The sequence below is a fragment of the Micromys minutus genome (genome assembly GCF_963924665.1).
Source record: "Micromys minutus genome assembly, chromosome: 32".
Classification (NCBI taxonomy): domain Eukaryota; kingdom Metazoa; phylum Chordata; class Mammalia; order Rodentia; family Muridae; genus Micromys; species Micromys minutus.
In genome coordinates, this window is record NC_137967.1 from 13341014 (window position 1) to 13366321 (window position 25308).

Below are 25308 nucleotides of genomic sequence, written 5' to 3' on the forward strand. Positions count from 1 at the left end.
TTACATCTGCTGCTTAAAAACAGAAAAAAAACTTCACTTTAATAACAGACATCAGATTTCAGGATAGGTACAGAAGAAAAAAAGATCCCTAAAAAAGATTTTAATTTATTTGATTTTAGAAACTTGTCATGACATGGTAACTCTACTCCCCTTCACCCTATACCCAACTCTCTATACCTCTTGATAGAAGTCATAAGGAAAACAGATGACCCCTAATTATTAAAGAATTTTGAGGGTGTTGAACAGCAAACATCCATTTGAGAAACATTTTGCTTTTCAAAAAACATGTCTACCTCTATGTCTTCACCAATCTTGAAGCAGAAATTTTGTGCTAGTCACTAGATATTCACTAAAGGGGTACCTTTAGTATAGAGTTACAGCATGTATCATCAAAATACCAATTTGCACTTGAACATGACCCTATCCTTGAAGAATAGGAGTGAGCCTCAAGATTAACTCCTGTCTCCCAGTGATGTGCCCCTAATAATGCCACAGGGACACCACAAAAATAGCCATGTTACTGACTGTGTTCATGAGCTAGAGGACTACTAATTGCAGGTGAAAGAAGTAAGAGAGGAGATGCCAAACCTTTTTTATCAGACCCATTTTAGTAAAACTGACCTCAGTTTGAACTTATGTTAAAAAACAGACTGGTAAGAAGCATTAGTTTCCTAGTCTCCCCCCCCCCAACAAATCCTTACCATACCTTCAGTCTCTAGACAAAAAAATGATGGTTACAATGATACACCTTCAATAAGAACAATGTTTCCAGGTAATTTCCTCAACAAACCTTCACCCTCATGTTACAAGCTCATCACCATTGCAAAGACTAACAATGCAGAGGAGAACAGGTTTTAGTTTATGATCTGACTTCTAGGATCAGCTAATTTTGTGAATGTTACAGCAACTTTCCTATTTGATGCTTGCACACATCCACTAGGCTTGATCCTCACAATAAAGTCTTTCTCAGATAGACATTCTGAGCTGACCACCACAAAACTGTCCCTTGTCAAATAGGTTCATGGGCAGAGCAAGAGCTATCTGGAATAAATCAAGACCCCATTGTGAGTTATATCAGATCTGCTCTGGTCTGTTTTGGGGGATCACTGACATTTACCTGGCACAAAATCCTGACCCTCCAACCCCATTGGATTAGCATTGTAGGTGGTACCAACCAAAGCCTCATTTAGTAGCAAAGGGAGCAGAAAGGTCTCAATGGAGGAGAGGTACTCATCAGATTGAACACAGAGGTTCCTTTGCAAGTCAGGTCACGTATGACTTCAAGCATGCAGACAGTTTCTTCTCTGACTCCACTGAAGCTTTAAAACTTGACTAGTCAGCATCCCCATCACAGCTGGAACTCTCAACAGAAATTGCTACTAGCTAAGTAAACATTTGACTCTCCACCCATAATACTTGGTCAGGAGTTTTGGTTCGCCTTGTATTAGAAAACTTAAAGGGAAACAGAAAATTCAAGAATAAATTTCAAGTGAATTTCAAAAAGGTGGGAATTCAGGCCACAAATCCTGACAAGTCTCTGGAGTGGCCAATCCTTAGGCCTCAGGGAAGAATTAAGCCTAGGAAAGGATTTAGTCTGTTTACCAAAAAGGAGAAGAAAAACAAAACAAATCCAAAAGAAACCCCAAAATATAAAATAAACCGAACCTAAATCAACCAGATATGGTGGCACTTGCCTGCACTGCAACTCTTGGATAGGAAAGATAGAAGAATGGAAGATTAAGAATAGCTAGATTTCTCAGTGAGAGGCCAGTCTGGGTTCGTGCAAACCTGTCTTAAGTACAGATCCAAGCAAATGGCATATTAGGTAAATAAACTTTATGCATAGCCTAATTATTCAAGTTACTAGTAACAAGGTTAAAAAAGAAAGGACACACACAGAAAGACAAGACAAACCTTAAAAATCCTACTTTCCTTTAATATAGATAGGGCTGAGAAATTGCTTGGAGTTTAATAGCACTTACTGCTCCTGTATGAACCCAGTTTCAGTTCCTATCAATCATCTGGCTAAATCTTCTTCCAGAGGAACAATGCTCTTCAGGACACACACAAAAAACACACACACAAATACATACACAGAGAAAAAAGGCACATAAAATGAAATAAATCTTAATAATAATGATGATAATATCCCATTTCTTTCATTATTATTTATTGATAATGGAGGAAGAAATAGTCCTTAGAGAAACAGTTCTATGAAGATGTCCATGATTTCATGGCTTCATTCCTCAGAAAGGTTTCATGTGGCCAGTGTCAGCAGTATCATAGTAATATTTTGTTAAGACAGGACAATATTATGTGCATATTTGCATTTGCTATAGGATCTCAGCCATTGAGACTGGAAAGAGGATGTGTGTGTGTGGGTTTCAAATTGTTTGCTTGTGTTTAGGACTAACCCCTTAGTTTTGTTGGCATTTTCTCCAGCATCTGGAATAGAAGACCTATTCACAATTCTCTGTTATCTCAAAGGGTAGTATGACTATTTCTAAGGGTGACAGTGTAAATGGTGTAGCTACCCCTAACTTCTGATTTAGTTATTGAATTAACTTATTTGTCTTCCTTTATTTTTGTTTTGACTGTTCAGTGTGGAGCAGCATTATAGGCATCCCAATTGGACCACTCAGTGGGCAGGTTGAAGTGCAAACACAAGGCCACACTTGTTCATATATTAAATTTAATCACTAACTATTATGTTTTATACTTGAATCATTTGGCTTTCAAAATTCTTGATATCATTGATTAATCGTTGAATATCAGTCTATTGTGTAGATGTACAAACTTTTCCTTTTTTATTTTTCCTCTGAGCAACATCTAGTTCTTTTTCAATTCCTCATAGAAACAAATTTGCTAAGAAGATTGTTGAGGAAGTGTGTTTGTGGTACAATAAGACATTTTGGGGGATCAAGGCTCATAATTGAAATATCTGGAACTTAGATTAGGAATCATACAATTTTTCAAAAGAACACCCAATTTGGGGCGGGGGTTCATTTGGGGGCTCGTCCGGGATTCCACATCCACCCATGACTCTGAGATCCTTGTTGAGGTACAAGGTAATTTCGTAGTTTGTGTCTGAGTGTGTCTGAGTGTTTCTGAGTGTACTGTTGTTGTTTGTCTCTATTACAATCTGGGTCCCAAATGTGCTTTTGACTCCACAGCTGTCCCAGGGGGTCAGGACATGTCCACTGGCTTTCCTCACTGCTGCTGGTGCATAAAACACAGGATGACAAAGTGCTGAGCTAACATAGACCCTGCACTGGTTAAAGTTCTTTAGAAAAATGTTTTGTCTGCTGACAAATAGTACACTGTCCAGATATATGGAAAAAATCAAGACCCTGTTGTGAGTTACTTAAGATCTGCTCCTGTCTGGTTTGAGGGATCACTGACCTGGCACAAAATCCTGACCCTCCAACCCCATTGGATTAGCATTGTAGGTGACACCACTCAAAGCCTCATTTAGTAGCAAAGGGAGCCCTGCCCCTATCTTTTATTGTTTTGTGGCTTCTCTTGAAACAGTCTTTTCGGCCCAAGGTTCTCCTGCTGTTGTAGGCATCCTTGAATTTTTTGTTGTCATTGTTTTTTTTTTTTTTTTTTTTTTTTGAAGTGGGGTATATGTACATAGCTCTGGTTATCCTGGAAATATAATAGATCAGGTTAGCCTTGAACTTACAGAGAGAAGTCTTTGTGCCTGTCTGTCTCCAGAGTGCTGGAATTAAAGGCATATACTGTCATATCTGCCTAAACTTGACCTTGTCAACCCTTATTGAGGTTTATGGCTTTTTTGGGGGGTGTTCTTTTCTTTTTTTCTTTCTTTCTTCCTCCCTTTCTCCCTCCCTCCATTTCTCCTCTCTCTTTTCTTTCTTTCTTTTTTTATCTCTCTCTCCCTCTCTCCCTCCCTCCCTCTCTCTCCCTCCTTCCCTCTCATTCTCCCTCTTACCTCTTTCTCTCCCTCCTTCCCTCTCTCTCTCTCTTTCCCTCCATCTCTTTCTCTCTCTCTCTTTCTCTCTCCCTTCCTCTCTCCCTCCTTTTCCCTCCTTCCCTCCTTCCTCCCCTCCTTCTCTTTTATTGTAGACAGAATCTAGCCCAGTATAGTCTTGAGCTCATAACTCTCCTGTGAAAGGTGTGTGTGTCTGTGTGTCTGTGTGTGTGTGTGTGTGTGTGTGTGTGTAGGAGTGTGTGTGTGTGTGTGTGTGTGTGTGTGTGTGTGTGTGTTTGTGTTGCATCCAGCTCTCCTTGGGACTGGTGGTAAGCACTGTTGAAATATGTTAGCAATGGTCAGGTGTGGTGGCTCACACTTTTGGTCCCAGCTCTTAGTAGGCAGAGAGGCAGGCCTATCTCTGTGAGTTAGATGTCAACGTGGTTTACACAGAGTGTTCCAGGTCATCCAGAATTACACAGAAAGACCAAGTTACTAATCATTATTAGTGTGTTAATTAAGTTCACACTGCAAGTGCCCTGTGTTCATTGTCTCATAACTATGCAAAGGTATTTTTGTTTGGATGACCTGACCTCTAATTGGCCACTGCCAGACTATGTACTGCTGCTCTAGTTTCTTTGACTACCTGGTCAAAAAGGCAACATGATGGCCATTCTGAATATTCAAGAGCTACCCTGGGAAAACTAGAGTCCAATCACAGCTGGTCACCCCAGCTCCTGAAGGCTCAGCATCAGCCCATCTGTGCCAGTGTGTCTAATATGTCTAGCTGAGTTTTGCTACCATAGAATTACAAGTGATTCTTCAACGGTCTCTACCTGGGCCAGAGCAGGAGCATGTCTGGAAAAGGGGTTGTTGTGAGGAATGCTAAGAGGCAAGGCTGTGGCAGGCTCCAGTGCCCCTCCCACCCGTGGAAGCAGACTGCTTGGGACCATTCACTCAGCCTGCAGACACACGCACGACTCCCCTGGTATTACTGTTATAACCTCATGAAAGGCTTCTGTTGAGCAGTCCTTTACTTGTCTGGCTATCAGGAGTGTGGGTTGATTGGACTGCAATGGAGGAGGCAGCAGACAGCAGAGCAAAGGCTGAGGCAGGGGAATGACAGCAGGCCAAGCACCTGGAGGTGGCCGCCTTGTGGTAGCTGAAGCATTTGACAGGGGGCATGGCAGGGAAGAGGCAGACTCAGAGGAAGGATAAAGGGGATCCAGAGGACAGAAACTTTAGGTTTGCCCTACAAGTCTAGAGAGCTGTGGAGCCTTTGGAGACAGGGTCTAGATAAGCTTCTCTGCTGAGTGCCAGGGGGGCTCAGCTTTTTGTCCATGATGTGGAGGAATCTGCATTCTAGGTAGGCTTCTGGGTCCATGCGGGTGTGAGGACTGCTCACCAGAGGTACCACTGCTTCCTCTACCCACTGCCAGCTGATGGGGTTGGTCTCCTGCTGCTGTGAATTCAAATGCTAAGTACTGAACTCCAAGATCCAGATATCCCCTCACCCTCCTGTTAAGGAGATTCTCACCACACCAAATGTTGCTTTGTCAACTTTGCTCATCTCATTCTCTTAATGGTTAAATAAATGTGGTTGACAGCCAGTCACTAGGGAGAAGGGATGTAGGGTGGGCTTCTGTTACTGGGCTGGGGGAGGGGTCACAATACACTGGACTTGGGGGGGCGTCACAGGTAGCAACCACTAGGAGAGAGTAGAGGAAAGAGCAGGAGAAAGAAGATGGAGAAAGAAGGAGGCACCCATGAGGCCTGATAGCCCATGAGCTTGTGACCTGGAGAATGGACCATGAGGTCAGGATGATGAAGTAGAAATAACCCTGGGCAAGACTTAAACAGCAAGTAACACAGGGCCTATGGATTAAATGTAAGTTAGCACAGCTCAGAACCTGCCCAATCTAGGCTTACAGATCTTCAAGTGAAATTCCATGCCTTTGTGTCATTTATAGAGGATAGCTAGAATATGCACTTCATTAACAGCCAGCCTCTGTTCACAGTTGCCACACATGAAGGGCAAAGAAAGGCCAAAGCCATCCCTGGAGAGCCTTCCCATGCCTTGGCACAATATCTGTCATTGTGAGTAAGGAGGTTTGAAGCAGAAACTTAAGGGTTTGCTGGAGAGTCAGTTGTGTTGGATGGTGTTTTGCTGGGGGCAAAGATGTGACAGAACGGGCCATCTTTCGTCCACGAGTGTGTGTGTCTTATTTCAACTGGTCTGCCCAGATGCCCGGAGTGTGAATCTTAGTTCGCCGCATGGACCCATTTCCACTCCACAAGATGAAAGAAATGATCATGAACCAGGAAAAAACTCACCAAACTGTAGGCACAGTGAGCATTGGTGGGAAAGTAACTGTTCCCAGAAAGAAGGAGGTTCAAGGAACAGCCACAGCAGACAATAAAACCTGCTGTTCTCCTTATAGAAGTTAGGGGTAAGCAACGTCTCCGGTACTGAAGAGGTGAACGTGTTTACAAACCAAGACACAGAGATACATTTTAACAACCGGAAAGTACAGGCGTCTCTGGCAGCAAACACCCTCACCATTACAGGCCACGTAGAGACCAAGCAGCTGACAGAAATGCTTCCCAGCATCCATCCTAAACCAGATCGGTGCAGACAGTCTGTCTAGTTTAAGGAGACTTGCTGAAGCTCTGATCGAACAATCTGTGGATGGAAAAGACCCACCTGCGACTGTGGAGGAGGAGGATGAAGTTCCAGATCTGGTGCAGAATTTAGATGAAGCTTCTGAGAATGAGGTGAACTGAATTGAAGCAGCTTCTGAAGAAACTGATACTTGCAGAAGTCACAGGAGCTGCTATTTTATATCATGACTGCTTTAAAAAATTTTTTGTTTATTATAGAGCTGATAACAATCTAGATCTCTAACATTTTTAAGCCCAAGCACTGTCCCCTCCCTCCCTACACTGCGCTCTTTTCGGTTTTTGCTTATAACTAATTCATTCTTCGAGGCAAATCAAGCTGAAGAAGCCTGGGAATGAAGTTTGGAAAAGGTCAATAAAATTATTTGCCTAGTTGGAAAAAAAAGATGTGAAGGAATGTTTTCCTGAAGTAGCCAGAGGTGACAGGCTAAGGCAGACTCCCGAAGGAAGGTTTGGCTGAAGCAGACACAGGTGAAACTAATTTCTGCTACAGCAAGCGTGTGAAAGGACACGAGATGGATTCTTTGATTAAGAGACACGTGCATTGGTCCGACTTACATTGTGCAGTAGAGCTCCATTCGTCAGAACCCCATGGAGAGAAAGGTACCAAAAAAAAAAAAAAAAAAAAAAAAAAAAAAAAAAAAAAAAAAAACTTCCGGTGGTGAGTTGCAGTTTCTTTCCGTCTCTGTAGACTCGGGCAGATTGGCAGAGTGATGTCAGCTGAGACAGACTCACATCTGACGCAGGACCCATGGAGGACACGTGACGCTTGGAGTATAAAGTAGACTCGACAGACAGGGAGGGAGGCTGAGCTTGGCTTGCTGGTACAGGTAGCTGTGCAAAGTTTTTCGGTCTTGGATCTTTGCTGATCTTCTCTGAGAGACTTCTCCTGGGATTCTTCTCTGGTCCCTCCTGCTGACTCAAGTCGCAGCAGAAGCCTGGCTGTCTCTGCTAGGTTGTATCACCATTGCTGATTCCTGTTTGCTGTCCCAGCTCTACCGAACCGGATGGCTGGTGTAGCCGTGAACCGTTTGCGAGTGGATCGAGCTGCCCGCTGCTGATCTGGAACTGAACTGCTGATTTCCGGACAACACAGACAGGCACTGCTCCAAAGAACCATTTCGAAACAGGTCTGCTTCCCCCATCCCCTTTCTTTTCCACTACCTCTGGTGGGTGGTGTGTTAAAAGGGACGTTATACCTTTCAAGAACCATCGTTAAAAGTAATGTTTGAAACAAATTAAAGTTAAAAGGATCACAGACTAACTGGGGCACATCTGCCTCAGTCTCCCACAAGTGGGGATCAGGGGTGAAAAGCACTGTGTCTTTACCTCATTTCTTTGGACTTTGGCAGTCACCTGATTGCTCTGTGAGCATCCGAACCTGAAATTTTATTTTATTTTTTTAAATAATTATTTTATTTATTTTATGTAAGTACTTGGTAACTGTCTTCAGACACACCAGAAGAGGGCATATGATCCCATTACATATGGTTGTGAGCCACCATGTGGTTGCTGGAATTTGAACTCAGGACCTCTGGAAGAGCAACCAGTGCTCTTAACCACTGAGCCATCTCTCCAGCCCGAACATGGAACTTACCATTTACCTATCATGTTTGTCTTTGCAGTGTCTCTGTACTAAGTATGACACCATTTCTCCATCAGTATGACCCTAGTGAGAACCAGGGCTTTCATCTGCTCTGCCCGCACTGCCTGAAATGTTTTTTCTTCACCTGCCTGGAGACTTGTCACCTAAATCCTCAGACTGCATCAAGGGAGAGGCAGCCACAGTCTCCACAAGTCTAGCTCACACACCAAACACCCACGTTGAGTCTTGGTTCCCGGTGTGGCAGGGCTGAGCAGAGTATGGTGGGTGCTTGAGAAGCAGGGTGGGGCCTCTGCTCTCTGTCTTCCCTGTTGCCCTTCTGTGGGGCACCCTGTGTTCAGACTGCACAAGGCCGTGGCTACCTGTGGTTGCTCTATATTGAACTTTCACGTTTCCAGACCATGAAGCACATTAATTTCTTTCCATATACATCACCTGGTTATGTGTCTTTTGTAGCATCACAAGAAAGATTACAAGGCTGCGGTGCACATGGATCCCTTGTGTATAAGAACACACCTGACCTCCTCCATAGCAAAGGCTCTAAACCCCACCTCCTCTTCCCTAGCTCCTCTTGCATGGGCTGCCTTTTGGAGTTCTTTACATGTCTGAAGGCTCAGGAGAGCAAGGCCTTCCTGTCTCCCAGGGTCAACACATAGGAGGTCTTCACAGATGCTGGCTAGACTGACTGAAGGGCTATCTCATGCCCCTCAAGTGTGTAAAGCTGGCCCTTCTTAAAACGTGCAGCACTATCTTCCCACAGAACTCAGGCTCGGCCTCGAACTACCCCCCCATGCCTATGTTATATAAGGCTTTGTGCTTATGTAAGTTGGCTGTTATTTAATTTTAAAAGTAAAGACTGTGAGTGTTTTGATAAGTCAGAATAAAGTAGTTTGTCGTAAAGGGCACTTGACTGTCATTTTCTCTACATCAGCTGGTGACACAGTGAAGTTTGCTGAAGACTTAGAGAGGCCTAAGCTTTTAACTTTGACTGGTTAGCTGAGCCAAACAGGATTTACATCCGGTAACAGTTTTGGCAATTAGGTGCCAACTACACTGTTCTACTTGTGAGCTGTCTGTGGGTCCACCAGTCTCTGTTTTTATGAATTTGCAGGTCCTGAGGGCTGCAGAGGCCTGTAGAAAGTGCCCACTTTTCTCTTCTGTATAGGGTTGGGAACGGAGACAAGGACATATGTCCACTGCCAGGTGACCCTGCAGCACTCTGCTTTTGGTCATGGTGTCTTATTAGAGCAACAGTACTCTTAACTAAGACACATGGCATAGTATGTGTATGCAAAAGGTGGCCAGGAAAGACCTTGAGGTGCCTTCCATTGCTCTCTGCCATATACATGTGTGTATATACATTTTGTGTGTGTTTACATGCATATGTGTGTATATACATAAATATACATGCCTGTATACTTGCTATGTTTTGAAATTTTACTTAGTTTTATTTTGTGTGTATGGGAATAGTGCCTGCATGAGTGTCTTATGTGGTCTTTGCTTTCCCTGTGGAGGGCACAGGAGAGCACCGGATCCTTTGGAACTGCAGTTACAGCTGGTTGTCAGCTGCTATGTGTGTGCTGGGAAGTGGATCTGGGCCCTTTTTACAATTGAGAGTACCTTATATATTTTGAGACAGGGCCTCTTACTGAGCTTGTAGCTTGCTATTTGGCTACATGGGCTGCCCAGTGAGCCTGGGGGTGCATTTTGTGCCAGGCTGTCCTCACAGGTTCTCAGGCTAAAACTCAAGGGTTTAAGAATGTGCCGCAAGCTCTTCACTGTCTGGACCATTGTGTAGAACATTAGAATTTGTAATTGAACTCACACTGAAGGACTGAAGGGAGGTCAGCTCCCAGGAGGAGCATCTACAGATCTGCGGAATTCTTCTGAGATGTAAGAACACTGTTTTCATCCATACACATTTATGTGCCATGTATCCATTCATGGCAGCAAAGGGTTTGTAGATTATATACATATAATCTCTCTCTCTCTCTCTCTCTCTCTCTCTCTCTCTCTATATATATATATATATATATATATATATATATATATATATATATATATATAATATCACACAGACACACACACACACACACACACAGACACACATAGAATCTTCAGTATAATGCTATTTAGTTTGCTGTGATCGTTTTTGATGTTTGTCCATTAGGAGCTTGTATGGGCTTCCTCATTGCAGGGTTCCACAGACATTTGTAGGAGTCTATTCATGTGTTTGTGTGCTTGTGTGTGTGTTTGTTTCTCTGTATGGGCAAAGGTGCCAAGGTGTGTGTGTGTGTGCGTGCGTGCTCATGTGAAGGTCAGACTATTATTAGCAGTAGTTAGCTCTCTTTGTGTACCAGGTGAGTTTGGGATTTGAACTCATGTCTTTACCTTTAATCACTGAGCTATCACAGCAGCCTCCCACCTTTTTTTAAAGAGAAGATCTCTTTTTGAGTGTGAAGCTTCCTCACATGGGATTAGAGGTACATGCTGTTACATTCACCTCTATAAATGGGTCCTGGGGTTCTGAGCCCAGGCCTTTATGCTTGCATAATAAGCATTTGGCACAGTTATCCTTCTCTTGGGCTGCCTGTGTGCATGTGTGTGGTGCTGTGGAATGACCCAGGGCTTTGCTAAAAATCCTAAAATCTGCTACTAAAGTAGGGAACTAATAAGATGCCAGGTAAGAAGCACAGTGTCCACTCACAGTTTGAAGTGACACAGTCCATTGCAGTGAGCTAGGGACAGTGAGGTGGTGGATCCCATCTTCACTCAGGAAGGAGAGAGGCATGAATACTTGTGCTCAGCTTGTTTTCCTCTTTCTATCTTATCTATGAGGAGAGTCCATCCTGATACCAGAATGGCAGGCTACCCACATCAATTGACCCAGCCTGAAAACTTCCTCACACAGCCCTGTTGCCATTGCAACTCTCAATCCTGTCAGGATGATCACCAAGACTAACCATCACACATGGCCAGCAGGGTGAGCTTGAATTGAAGAGCTCCCTGTCTCGAGAAATGACTTGTACAACACCCAGATGACACTCCTGTGTGATGAATATGTCTTCCTTAGGGTCAGTAGGTTGACCATCTACACCCACAGCACTGCCTGTGGCCCATGGAGCAGGGTAGTTTACAGCCAGACAGTCCACAGTAGCCTGTGGGGTTGTGGACACCTGAGAGGTCATGGTGAACTCCTCACTGTCACGCTCACTGCTCTCACCACATGGACTCTACTGTTCAAACCTTTTTGAGACATGGTTACTGACAGAGCTGAGAGGGGACAAGGCGAGCAGGAACACAGGAACGAGCTACCATAGACTGAAGCAGAATTTGTGGTAGGGAACCGTCAGTAGGCCCTGAGTATGCCCACACGGCCAATCAGCTGGGGACTACCCTGGCTGGGAGTCACGGAGAGGTAGATGGTGCCTCCATGTCCTCAGGGTTCCAATCCCAAGGCCTCATCAGCTAAGATGTTCAAAGGGCCTCACAATGGCCCAGACATGTATTGTATACTTCCGCTCGGGTCTTGACCTCAGGCACAAGTAGTGTTTTGGGCTGTTGGCTACCTACAGTGACAGAAAACTCCCTTGGCCCCTGTGCCTTCCTGTCCAAACTTGAAGAGGACATGCTTAGAGCCAAGAGAGGTGAGGAGTGTGACCAGGAAGCAGAACTGACAAGTGGAATAGGACCACAGGCATTTGGCTCAGTACTCAGGCTGCTTACAAAGGTGAGCTCTCACCCCTCTTTGGCAAATGTACAAACACTTCTCTCAAGAAACTGATGACAGCAGGCTGGCTCAGGCTGTCCTTCGGAATAGGAGGGGCTCTCCATGCAAGTGGGAAGGGAACTCACAGATACTAGGTATTTGCAGCTCCTGGGAGGCAGTGTGAGGGTGGGCGTGCCTGGGCTCAGGGTGATAATGGTTTATAAGGAAGAGGATCTGCTGTGAGAAGAGCACTTAGCACTCTCCACCATGAAGGGGACACTTCTTCTGGCCTTGCTGGTGATTGGAGAGCTGGGCTTCCAGACAAGTAAGATTGGGACCCTCACTCACCCCATCTCAGTCCCATGAAGATCGCTAAGTGGGGCCCTGAAACAGATCAATGGGTCCTCGGGAAGCCATTGGAATGAATCCTGCAGAAGACACTCGATTCTTTCTACTCTGGGTTGCAACAGTTGGAATGGGTGGGACGGGGAGATGGAGGTGTACAGGTGACGATACTGCTGAGGAAGGGTCTGTAGATGTGGGGTTGAAGCTGTCAAGTGTGGGGCTTATGTGCAGGTCAGATTTGCAGGCCTGGCCACTCATGTGAAGTGTGTCTAATGGAAACCATGTTGGAGCTGGGAGGATGCAGCCTTTGGGAGGGCAGGACTATGAGAGAGGTCAGTTAAGGCATTTGTAGGTGCAGCTAGAAACCTCGAGTCCCTGATTCTGCCAGCCGGTGGTCTTTTAACGATGTTTTCTGTCTGTGTTTGCAGCGGAAGCGTGCTATCCCTTCATCGATGGCTATATCAGGACATTACTTGGAAAAAGGACATTAATGCATTTATTCCTTTCGAGGTTTGATGCTACCGTCGAGGAGAGGGTGGCCTTTGAAAAACTCCAGGACTGCTATAATGAAGAAGGATTAAAAGCCAAATTCCTGGATCCCAAAATTATGGTAACATCCTCCCTACCCTGACTACCATGCAGCCAATAGCAGCAGGCCATGTACAAACGATCAATGCAAACATTAACACGTGTCAGGGGACCAGCAACTGAGAACTCAAACCCTTGCCCACACTAGTGCAAACCAATGCAGCACGCTAGGTATACATCCAGCCTGTTCCTCGCACAGTCCTGCAGTTCACTCCCACATGTTGGGTAAACACTAGGTTCTCACCCATAGTAGGAACTGGGTGAGAACTCAGGTCTGGCCTCTGCAAAGGTATGACACCCCCAGCTCTACTCTAAGATGCTTGAAACTTTTGTCTACTGGCCAGTATCTTCTTTGGAACCTCCCTTGACTCTACTCCCCTGCCTCAGATGGAGTTCCTCTTCCACGAGTATCATCTGAACTACAGCCTGAACCTCCCTCCATGTCTGAAATGCCACCCCAACCCCCAGGGACTACGTGCAGCTGTTCAATACAGCTGCCTCCTGATGTCTCTTCTTTCAAGCATAACTGGAAGGCAGAGATGTAGCTGTTGAACATTTCTACCCGTTTCCTAAAGTGCTTTTATTTTGAGTGTTATGTCCTCCAGAACCAAAAAAAAAAAAAATTCTTCTAACAAGCCCAAATGGGGAGTGTATTTTTAACATGACCATACAGCAAATGTGCCTGGAGATGTCCTTAGGTATGGGAAGCATCACCAAAACTCATACTTAGCTACCTTGTCCCTGTTTAGACACAGCCCCCACGATACCTTCCAGAACTTTCTCGCCTTCTTCCTTGTCTGGCTATGGCAGGTCTCAGGCTTCCTCCTGGATGTTGTGGGTGGGCTCCAGTTCCCTTTAGGCAGAGTCTCTTGCTGGAGACCTGAATCACTGCTGGGGAGTTTCTTTCCTGTGGATGAGAAGTGTTCACATCATGGGTGCCTAGGGAGCCCTGCTGAGGTCCTGCACCTTGCCTGTACCCACCTCTGTCCCTGTCTGTCTCTGTGTTGTCCAGGTATCCTTGATCTTCAGCCGGGAATGCAGGACATACTATCCCATCGACACCTTGAAGAAAATTGAGGGTCTATTTGGAACTTTACAAAAGCAGTAGAGGTGAATGGATTTTTGGGCAACCCATCTTTGCATCATGTCTGATCTGAGTGCCATCTTCCCGACCTGTCCTCTTTCTCTCCTGAAGTTGGATTCCTGACACCTGTGCCCTCATCCTTCAATCTCTTAGGCTAATTTTAATAAATGCCTGCAGCTCCGTTCTGTGTCCTGTGTGTGTTGTGTGTTCAGAGGATCCTGGAGACAGTGAGAGAAATGACTTGTGTGGTCACTCAGAGTAGGGTGACTTCCCTTGACAAGCCAGGTGATCATTGATCATGGGAGAGCCATTGTAGCCTTCCTTTTTTGTTGCTATGTAACCAGGTTGGCCTGGAACTCACAGAGATTGGTGCGTCTCTTCTTCCCAAGTGCTGGGATTATAGGTGTGAGCCCCCACACTCAGTTTACTGCAGCTGTGTGAGACTGTTGAGCCTGGGGTTGTCTGAGAGCAAGTAGCATGTATGCAGCCACAAACTTCACCAGGCTGGCAAGACAGAAATGAGGGGCACAGACACCTCATGTGCTGCCTCCGGACTTTATCACAGGACTGTGAGTTTCTTATGTGCACTTATAACAGTGGAGGAACTCAGGGGATGACGTTTGTGTGTTTCTCAGATTCTCTTGGTCTGCTAGTGAGAGTCAACATTTGTCACACCCTGGTCAACCTAGCAAGTTCTGGACAGCCAGGTTTACCCAGAAAGGTCCTGCCTCATAAACAAAACCAAGGGACTGGAGATGGCTCATCAGTTAAGTGATGGTTGTTCTTCTAAAGGTTCTGAGTCCAGTCCCCATCAACTGCATGGTGGCTTCCGACTATCTGAGATGCCCTCTTCTGGTGTGTCTGAAGCCAGCAACAGTGAGTTCATATTCATAAAATAAATCTTGAAAAGAAACCTAATAAATCTTAAAAAGAAGACATTTTAATGGGTGAAAGATATAGCTGACAATGCCCAGTGAAAGGAGAAAGAGAGAAGGGCTTTAAAGTAGATTCAGTGTGTATAATGCTCCCATGCCTTATTGGAGACCCAAGTTCAACTCCCAGAGCCTGTGTAAAGCCAGACTTGGTAGCATGTGTCCATAGAGCTAGTTCTTTAAGAGGTGGGAAGAGACAGGTGAATTCCGAGATGTTTGTAGGGCAGCCACTCTGGCATTCCACGATGTCAGGCAGACAGAGTCCTGTTCTAAACAATGGGTGAGGGATGTCCTCTGATCTCCATGCACACTGTGGTCTGTGCACACCTGCTCTCCCTCATCCACTCAAATGCAAAACAGCAGCCGAGCAGCTAAGAGAGAGCAATGGCAGGCAGTGTGGAGAAAATGATGAGCCCCATTAGCTATAAAGGACAGACATTATATGTTGAAGACGAGTTGAACAGAGCAAGTGCAGGTGAGCAGGCAGAGGGACAGAAGGTCACACAAACAGGACACATTGCTCAGTGTGTAACACTGACATACATGGAGGCTTTATTCTGTCCATCTGTTTCCTGATGTGACATCACAACACTAGGGCTTCCTAAGGAAGGCTGGCTGGTCCTGAGGAAGACCAAGTGGCCTCCCCAGGGACACAGCTCTCACAGGTAAACCAATGACCCTGAGAAAAAAGCCCATCTCCACCTTTTAACATCCAAGCCGGTATTATTCCAAAACACCATCTCATGACCAGGCATGGTCCTGAATCTGAAACCTGTGGGGATTATCCAAACCAGTAAATCCTAGAACTGTTTGCTGTGCCCATGAAATCCCCAAGCAAAGGGCTTGAGACCTCCTCCTGTTTTTCTGTCTCCTGATCGACACTGGTTTCTCTCATATAGGTCAGTGTGGCATGGCATGTGTGCCTTTTCTTGGGTCACGTAAGTTCTGTGTTTCTTCATTATCAAATTTCCCAACTGGAAGGCAGCTAAAAGTCCTTGGAATAGTGATAGGGAAGAAACTGCCTTATGACATAAATCTCACACTTGTATTTTAATGGAAGAATTTTCATGGTCGTAGAGGAATCAGAGACACATATTTTACATGAACTTCTGAAAGGGGAAAATCAAATCACCAAACACCAGGATGGGCAGTTAGAAAAGGGGTGACTATAAAGGGGGGTGGTATGTTAGGAGCAGAGAAGACAGTATCATGAGTACAGTGATTTCTTGGGTCTAAATATTAAATAACACTAACCATGCCGGGCAGTGTTGGAACAGGCCTTTAATTGCAACACTTGGGAGGCAGAAGACCAGCCTGGTCAACAGAGAACCTTCTAGGACAGCCAGGGCTACACATAGCCACAAGGACTAATTGTGATAAAACTTTGTAAAGGCATTCATGTAGATTACAAGAGCACTGGGGCTACTACTGCCTCTCACATACCTGTTATCCATAGCTCACATCTCCATGCTCTTGTCCAGGTGTAAGTCAACTTGTGGGTGATGGCTGTAACACAAAGGCCTCTTTGGCAGCCATTTCTGCTGTCACACATTAAACTGTCTGAACAGCTAGTGTGCTCCATGAACTCCAAGGTCTTATTCCAAAGTGAATCTTCTCATATCAAAGGAGGGAAAGGGAGTGTCTTAAATTCTCCTTCATTGTGAGCTCTTTGGTGTATAAAAAGTCATGGCTCACTCCATGTGTAACCTTTGGTTGGTGATTTAGTCCCTGGGAGCTCTGTGGGAGGGGTGTCTGGTTGGTTGATATTGTTGTTCTTCCTATGGGGTTGAAAACCCCTTCAGCTGCTTCTTTCTCTAATTTCTCCATTGGGGACCCTGTTCTCAGTCAAATGGTTGTCAGTGAGCATCCACCTCTGTATTTTTCAGGCTCTGGCAGAGCCTCTCAGAAAACAGTTCTATCAGGCCCCTGTTAGCATGCCCTTCTTGGTATCTGATATAATGTCTGGGTTTGGTGACTTTATATGGAATTGATCCCCAGGTGGGGCAGTCTATGGATGGCCTTCCCTTCAGTCTCTACTCCACACTTTATCTCTGTATTTCCCCTCATGAGTATTTTCTTCCTCCTTCTAAGGAGTACTGAAGCATCCACACTTTGATCTTCCTTCTTGAGCTTCATGTAGTCTATGAATTGTCTTGGGTATTCCAAGCTTTTGGGTTAATATCCACTTATCAGTGAATGCATACCATGAGTGGTCTTTTGTGATTGGGTTACCTCACTCAGGATGTTATTTTCTAGTTCCATCCATTTGCCTAAGAATTTCATGAAGCCATTGTTTTTAACAGTTGAGTAGAGCTCTATTGACAGTGTCCTTTGCCTTACAGAAGCTTTTCAGTTTTATGAGGTCCCATTTGTCAATTGTTGGTCTTAAATCATAAGCCATTGCACTTCGGTTAAGGACGTTTTCCCCTGTATCCAAGTATTTGAGGCTCTTCCCCACTTTCTCATCTATTAGATTCAGAGTATATGGTTTTGTGCAGAGGTCCTTGATTCACTTGGACTTGAGCTATGTATAAGGAGATAAAAGTGGGTAGATTTCTATTCTTCTACATGCTGACTGCCAGTTGAAGCAGCACCATTTGTTGAAAATGCTTTTTTCCTCACTGGATGGTTTTAGCTCCTTAGTCAAAGATCAAGTTAGCATAGGTATGTGGGTTCATTTCTGGGCCTTCAATTTTATTCCATTGATCTACCTGCTTGTGTCTGTACCATTACCATGCAGTTTTATCATGATTGATTTGTAATACAGGTTGAGGTCAGCGATGATTCTCCCAGAAGTTCTTTTATTGTTGAGAATAATTTTTGCTATCCTGGGTTTTGTTATTCTACATGAATTTGCAAATTGTTCTTTCTAACTCTATAAAGGATTGAGTTAGAATTTTGATGGGGATTGCATTCAACCTGTAGATATTGCTTTCTGTATGATGGCCATTTTTACTATATTAATCCTGCTAATCCATGAGTATGGTGGTTCCTTCCATATTCTGAGGTCTTATTCAATTTCTTTCTTCAAAGACTTGAATTTCTTGTCATACAGATCTTTCACTTGCTTAGTTAGGGTCACACCAAAGTATTTTGTATTATTTGTGATTATTGTGAATGATGTCATTTCTTTAATTTCATTCTCAGTTTCTTTATCCTTTGACTAGAGAAAGTTTACCTGATTTCTTCGCTGAAGTTTTTTTTTTTTCAGGTTTAGGAGTTCTCTGATGGAATTATTTGGGTCACTTAAGAATACTATCATATCACTTGCAAATAGTGATATTTTGACTTCTTCCTTTCCAATTTATATTCCTTTGACTTTTCTTTTGTTGTCTAGTTGCTCTGGTTTGGAATTCTAGTACTATACTGAATAGGAAGGGAGAGAGTGGGTAGCCTTGTCTAGTCCCTTATCTTAGTGGGATTTCTTTAAGTTTCTCTTGATGTTGGCTATGTGTTTGCTGTATATTGTTTTAACTATGTTTAGGTATAGGCCTTCAATTTCTTATCTTTCCTAGACTTTTATAATGAATGGGTATAGAATTTTGTCAAATTCTTTCTCAGCATCTAATGAGATAATCATGTGCTTTTTTTCTTTGAGCCTGTTTATATAGTATATTAGATAGATGGATTCCCATATATTAAACCATCACTGCATCCCTGACATGAAACCTACTTGATCCCCGCAAATGATCATTTTGATGCATTCTTCGATTTGATTTGTGAGAAGTTTCTTGAGTATCTTGCATCCATATTAATGAGGAAAATTGTTTTTTTTGTGGCCTATTTTGTGGTTTATGTATAAGTGATATAAGCATAATTATGCCTTCATAGAATGAATTGGGTAGTGTTCCTTCTGTTTCTATTTTGTGAAATAGTTTGAAAAGTATTGGTATTAGGTCTTCTTTGAAGGTCTCATAGAATTCTGCACTAAATCCATCTGGTCCTGGGCTTTTTAAAATGACTTCTTCTATTTCTTTAGAGATTGTGGGACTGTTTAGATGGCTTATCTGATCCCTATTTAACTTTGGTACCTGGTATCTGTCTAGAAAATTGTCCATTTCTTCCAGATTTTCCAGTTTTGTTGAGTATAGACTTTTGTAGTAGGTTCTGATGACTTTTTTAATTTCCCTAGTTTCTGTTGCTATGTCACCCTTTTCATTTCTGATTTTGTTAATTTGGATATTGTTTCTGTGCTTCCTGGTTAGTCTGACTAAGGGTTTATTTATCTTGTTGATTTTTCTCAAAGAACCAGGTCCCCCCTTTTTTGATTCATTGTATAGTTCTTTTTGTTTCTATTTGGTTGGGTTTAGCTCTGAGTTTGATTATTTCCTGCCATCTACTCCTCTTGGGTGTATCTGCTTCTTTTCTGTTCTAGAGCTTTCAGATGTGTTGTCAGACTGTTAATATATGCTCTCTCCAGTTTCTTTTTGGAGGTGCTTAGAGCTATGAGTTTTCCTTTTAGCACTGCTTTCATTGCATCCTATTAGTTTGGGTTGTTGTATCTTAATTTTTATTAAATCCCAAAATGTCTTTAATTTCTTTCTTTAATTATTCTTTGTTCAAGTTGTCATTGAGTTGAGCATTGTTCAGCTTCCATGTGTATGTGGGCTTTCTGATGATTTTGTTTTTATTGAAGACCAGCCTTAGTCTATGGTGATCTGATAGGATGCATGGGATTATTTCAGTCTTCTCGTATCTGTTGAGCCCTGTTTTGTTACCAATTACATGGTCACTTTTGGAGAAGGTACCATGAGGTGCTGAGGAGAAGGTATATTCTTTTGTTTTAGGATGAAGTGTTATATAGATATTGGTTAAATCAATTTTGTTCATAATTTTTGTTAGTTTTCTCGTGTCTCTGTCTACTTGCTGTTTCCGTGCTCTGTCTGTCCATTGCTGAGAGTGGGCTGTTGAAGTCTCCCACTATCATTGTTGAGGTGCAATGTATGCTTTAAGCTTTAGTAAAGTTTCTTTTATGAATGTGGGTACCCTTGCTTTTGGAGTACAAATGTTCAGGATTGAGAGTTCATCTTAGTAGATTTTTTCTTTGATGAGTATGAAGTGGCCTTCCTTATCTTTTTTGATAACTTTTGGTTGAAAGTCAATTTTATTGAATATTAGAATGGCTTCTCTAGCTTGTTTCTTGGGGCCATTTTCTTGGAAATATTTATCAGCCTTTTACTCTGAGGTGGGTCTGTTTTTGTCACTGAGATGAGTTTACTCTATGCAGCAAAATACTGGTTCCTATTTACCTATCTAGTCTGTTAGTCTATATCTTTTTTCTGGAAAAATGAGTCCATTGATGTTAAGAGATATTAAGGAGTAGTTATTAGTGTTTCTTGTTTTTTATTTTTATTTTTATTTTTTGGTTAGAGGTAAAATTATGTTTGTGTGGCTGTCTTCTTTTGGTTTTGTTGCAAGAAGATTACTTTCTTGCTTTTCCTAGGGTGTAGTATCCTTTATTGCATTGGAGTTTTCCATCTGTTATTCTTTGTAGGGCTGGATTTGTGGAAAGATATTGTGTAAATTGTTTTTATCATGGAAAATTTTGTTTTTTCCATCTGTGGTAATTGAGAGTTTTGCTGGAGAGTAGCCTGCCTTTTGTGTTCTCTTAGGTTCTGTATGACATCTGTCCAGGATCTTCTAGCATTCATAGTCTCTGTTGGGAAGTCTGGTGTAATTCTGACAGGTCTGCCTTTATATGTCATTTGACCGTTTCCCCTTACTGCTTTTAATATATTTTTCTTTGTTTTGTGCATTTGGTGTTTTGACTATTATGTGACAGGAGGAATTTGTTTTCTGGTCCAAACTATTTGGAGTTATTTAGGCTTACTGTATGTTTATGCACATCTCTTTCTTTAGGTTAGGGAAGTTTTCATCTCTAATTTTTTGAAGATATTAACTGGCACTTTAATTTGGGAATCTTCACTGTCTTCTATGCCTATTATCCTTAAGTTTGGTCTTCTCATTGTGTCCTAAATATTCTGGATGTTTTGGGTCAGGATATTTTGGCTTTCTTCATTTTCTTTGACTATTGTGTCAATGTTTTCTATGGTATCTTCTGCCCTTGAGATTCTCTCTTCAGTCTCTTGTATTCTGTTAATGATGCTTGCATTTATGATTCTTAATTTCTTTTCCATTTCCAGGGTTGTCTCTCTTTGCGGTTTCTTTATTGTTTCTATTTTCATTTTTAGATCCAGGATGATTTTGTTCAATTCCTTCACCTGTGTGTTTGTTTTTTTCCTGTAACTCTAAGGGATTTTCGTGTTTCCTCTTTAAGGTCTTCTATTTGTTTACCTGTGTTCTCCTGTATTTCTTTAAGGGAGTTATCTGTGTCCTTTTTAAAGTCCTCTATAGTCATCATGAGATGACATTTAAATCCCAATCTTGCTTTCCTGGTGTGTTGGGATATTCAGTACTTGCTGTGGTATGAGAACTTCTGATGATGCCAAGTTGTCTTGGTTTCTGTTGCTTAGGTTCTTGTCCTTGCCTCTTGCCATCTTGTTATCTGTGATGTTAGTTTGTCTTGCTGTCTCTCACTGGAGCTTGTCCTCCCGAGGGCCTGTGCACCTGTGATCTTAGTTGTGAGAGTGCTACTGGGAGACTATCTCTCTCTGGGCAGGTTTTGGGTCTTGATGGTTGTGGGACAGCCTTAGTACACAGATGGAGAGCAGAAATGCTCAGTCTCAGGCATCCCCACAGTTCCTGTGCCCTGTGTGTTCCTGGCAGGTCTTCTCTTTGGACAGTCAGTGGAGAGAAAGTGGGGTCTCACCTGTGCGCTAAAGAGGGAGAGTGCTTCTGTGAGACCAGCTCTCTTTGCACAGGTTTAGGGTCCAGTGGGCCATAGGATAGCCCCAGGTCTGTGTGTAGATGGGGACCAGAAGGGCCCCCAGTTCTTTCAAGAAGCTGAGATAATTATGTTTCATTTTTTTTTTTTTTTTTTGCTCTGGGAGATTCATGCCTATTCAATTGCAAAAACAAACAAACAAACAAACAAACAAAAACAAAAAAACAAAAGAAAACAAAAATCCCTCAAGAGAGTATAGAGAAGGAGGCCCAGCATTCTCTCCTGTCTTGTCCGAAACCTTAATAGGAGATGTGGATGGAACAATTCTGTCTTTACTTTCATGCTTAGAATCTAAAGTATCCCTAACCAAGATCCAGAGGCTAAAAGCATCTGTGGGGATCTTTTTCCAGGACTATGTGTTATATAGTATTCATTTGTCCTTACTCCCACTTCTTCCCACCTCTGTAGACTTACTGTACTCTCCTCAGGGAACCAAGAACTTGTATAAATCAAGAACTCGATTTCTTGTATAAAAGTCAGAAACTGGGTAAGCTGTTTTTGGCCCATCTTTGCTTCTTTAGACTTTAGCATATCTCTAAACACATACTCTCTATGCATTCTACCCTTAACTTGCCCCATTATTACAAGGTTTACTCAACATCTACTTTATTATTTAATCTCTCATTCACACTCTACCATTGAAAAGTTTATTCACTGCTGGCCTAAGTCTCTTGTTTTCCTGTACCTTTCATTTTCCTTTATGAGCACTCCTCTCCTGGAGGTGATCTTCACTGTATCCCCCTTACTTGAGCTCCTACATTGAGACACCACCAGACCAAGCCAGCTCAGTCAGTCAGCAGGGTCTCAGGGGAGAAAGTGAGGATTGAAAAAGAAAAGAAACAATTAGACAAAAGTATAATATGAACCCGGCCTTTACTGAGGCTGAAGCAGCTTTATTTTTCCCTAGTCTGCTGCTTTTATATCATTCTAGGTACATCCAAAACACATGGTCAGTTCTTAGATCAAAGACAAAGTAATCAAGCAAAGTAGTAAACAAGGGAAACATGGAAGATTGTAATTAAATGGGGCTGGAGAGATGGCTTAGTGGTTAAGAGCACTGACTGCTCTTCTGAAGGTCCTGAGTTCAAATCCCAGCAACCACATGGTGACTCACAAACTTCTGTAATGGGATCTGATGCCCTCTTCTGGTGTGCCTGAAGACAGCTACAGTGTACTTATATATAATAAATCAATCAATCTTTATAAAAAGGTTATAATTAAACAAAGTAGTAAGCAAAAGGATCACACAAAATAATAAGTAAAGCAGTAAACAAAGCTCCATCATCACTGTTTCTAATATTCTGATCTGAGACTACTTCCTTGTCTGAGCCCAGTGACAAATGCCACTTTCCTAGATGTGGTCCCAAAAGGTTAACAGATTATTAAATCTACTCGTAAACAAAAGCATTTTATAGCCATAATCTTTTATCTGTAGAGGAATTTATATTTTGGTCCAGATTGAAAATATATTTTCTTACACTGATACAAAATTTTGGATATTGATACAGGGTTAAGGTTTTAATTGGTATAAACCTTTGTACATTAATACAACATTTAAAATTAATTCTGTTACACTTAGATAGGATTTATGCCTATGCTTAAGAACAGAAGGCTTAGAAGAAGTCCTTTAATAGCTGATATTAAAAACTGTTTGAAATAATTAAGTAGTGCAAGACAGAAGTCAGTCAAACTCATAGACAGATACTAATTAATTTAATTATGATAAAAAGTTTTTGAGTTTATTTAAATAGTAAATAGAGGGCTGGAGAGATGGCTCAGTGTTCAAGAGCACTGACTCCTCTTTCTGAGGTCCTGTGTTCAAATCCCAGCAACCACATGGTGGCTCACAACCATCTGTAATTAGATCTGACGCCCTCTTCTGGTGTGTATGAAAACAGCGACCATATACTTATATATAATAAATAAGAACATCTTAAAAAACCCCAAATAATAAATAGCTAAAAATAATGAACGGTTGTGAACTCAGTCCTGCTAGATTAGATAGATGGTCTTTAAAAGCATCAGAGATCCACAGAATATGGCATTGAATGTCATTTACTTACTTAAAAGTCTTCTGACTATGAAACACGTCTGCTCCTGAAGAACCCCCATCCCACTTGAAAGAAGGTGATGAGCATCAGCACATCCATGTGCAGTTGCTTCGACTGCGGCATGCTAGCCACTGGGCAAGACATGCTCTAATTTGAACCGAAGACAGAATGTTGTTCAGAAAGGACAAATGGACACAAGACTGTCAACCCCTAAGCTGTGCCAAGATAGTCCTTTATAATTCCTGCTCTACTTATGTTCGGCCAGGTGCTCTGGGCCAGAAGGCTGAAGACAGATGCTCCAGCGTTATAAGTAGTGTTGAGGACTGTCCAGGCAGACAGCTTTCTCTTCAAATTGTTTAAATCTTGGGGGCATATTTCTGCACTTTCTGCATATTCAAATAATTATTCCTCCTCTAATCTAGGATGGGCTGGAAGACTAGTTGTAGTCTCATAATCAAAGCTAAGTTGTGTAGCACTGAAGAAGGTGGTGTTCTAGATCTAAAAAGATGTTTCTTAGATGATAATACAAGTTACAACTCGAGATAATTGAGGTGCGACTTGTAAACTCATTAATGTAGCACAGATGATAAAATAATCTATCTAAATTGCCAAAAAAATGGGCTGGACTTTGTAACTGTAAATCATACCTTATAATGTATATCATAATTGCCATAATTCAATTTACATCTAAGAGAAAAGGGGAATTGTTGAATTCTGTCTCTGCTGTCTGTTGTAATGCTAAGTGCGTGTTTCCAAAACCCGGAGTCTGCACATGGACACGTGGTTCTTCCCGGAAGCTATTTCTGATTGGTAAATAAAGATGCTAACAGCCAATAGCTGGGCAGAAGAGACACTGCTGGGGTTTCGGTTTCCCAGCTTGGGGTTGGCAGAGGACCATGGGGAGAAGAAGGTACAGAAGCAAGGAGGAAAAGTTTTAGTTTGGTTTCAGTTACTTCCTGCTGTTTGTCTCTTTCGTTTGAGTAGAAAACTCAAAATCCGTGGCCTCCGAGAGTTCTCTGGAGAAGCTCTTAGCCGACTGAACAACCTAAACCCAACCAAGAAAAAAATGTGTTTTGTTACACGACGTTGCTTGTCCCTTGCGTTTTTGAAAATTAAGGAGGAAACTGATCTAAAAATAAGTCCTGAAGATATCCTTAGGTAGAACTTCATTCTGAGTCACCATGATCCCCTTTGTTCAGCCATGTGTAGAAACAGCTGTGGTGCAGACTGCATCTCCATCTTCTTCATTCCTTTTTTCTTTATTGAACCAGGGTTTCCTTATGTACTCCAGGCTCTCCTGGAACTCTCGACAGATATCTTGGTGGCCTCGAACTCACAGAGATATGCCTGCCTCTCTTTGCTGGCACTGGGACTAAGGGTGTTCACCAGCACTCCCTGCCTGAATCTTTTTAACGTCGAGGTCATGATGACATTGTACACAGGACACAGATCCTGGCACACTCACTTGGGGTCTGTAGCTTGGGTTAATGTTTTTGCCTGCCTGGCGTATTTTCATTATTGCTTTTCAAAAGACTGTTTTTT

General features: G+C 42.6%; 2 protein-coding genes across 2 annotated transcripts; both read left to right on the forward strand.

Annotated features, from left to right (window-relative positions):
* Positions 1 to 6205: 6205 nt before the first annotated feature.
* LOC308413313 (transcription factor BTF3-like) lies at positions 6206 to 6715 on the forward strand (the record flags this gene model as incomplete). Its single annotated transcript, XM_080908238.1, has 3 exons — positions 6206 to 6298; positions 6373 to 6504; positions 6557 to 6715. The coding sequence occupies 3 exons, from the start codon at positions 6206 to 6208 to the stop codon at positions 6713 to 6715; spliced, it is 384 nt and encodes a 127-aa protein (XP_080764364.1).
* Positions 6716 to 12189: 5474 nt separating this feature from the next.
* LOC308413315 (secretoglobin family 2B member 2-like) lies at positions 12190 to 13963 on the forward strand (the record flags this gene model as incomplete). The annotated part of the gene is made up of 3 exons (XM_080908242.1): positions 12190 to 12247; positions 12696 to 12877; positions 13868 to 13963. 3 exons carry the CDS (start codon positions 12190 to 12192, stop codon positions 13961 to 13963), a joined length of 336 nt encoding a protein of 111 aa, XP_080764368.1.
* Between the last annotated feature and the right edge of the window lie 11345 nt (positions 13964 to 25308).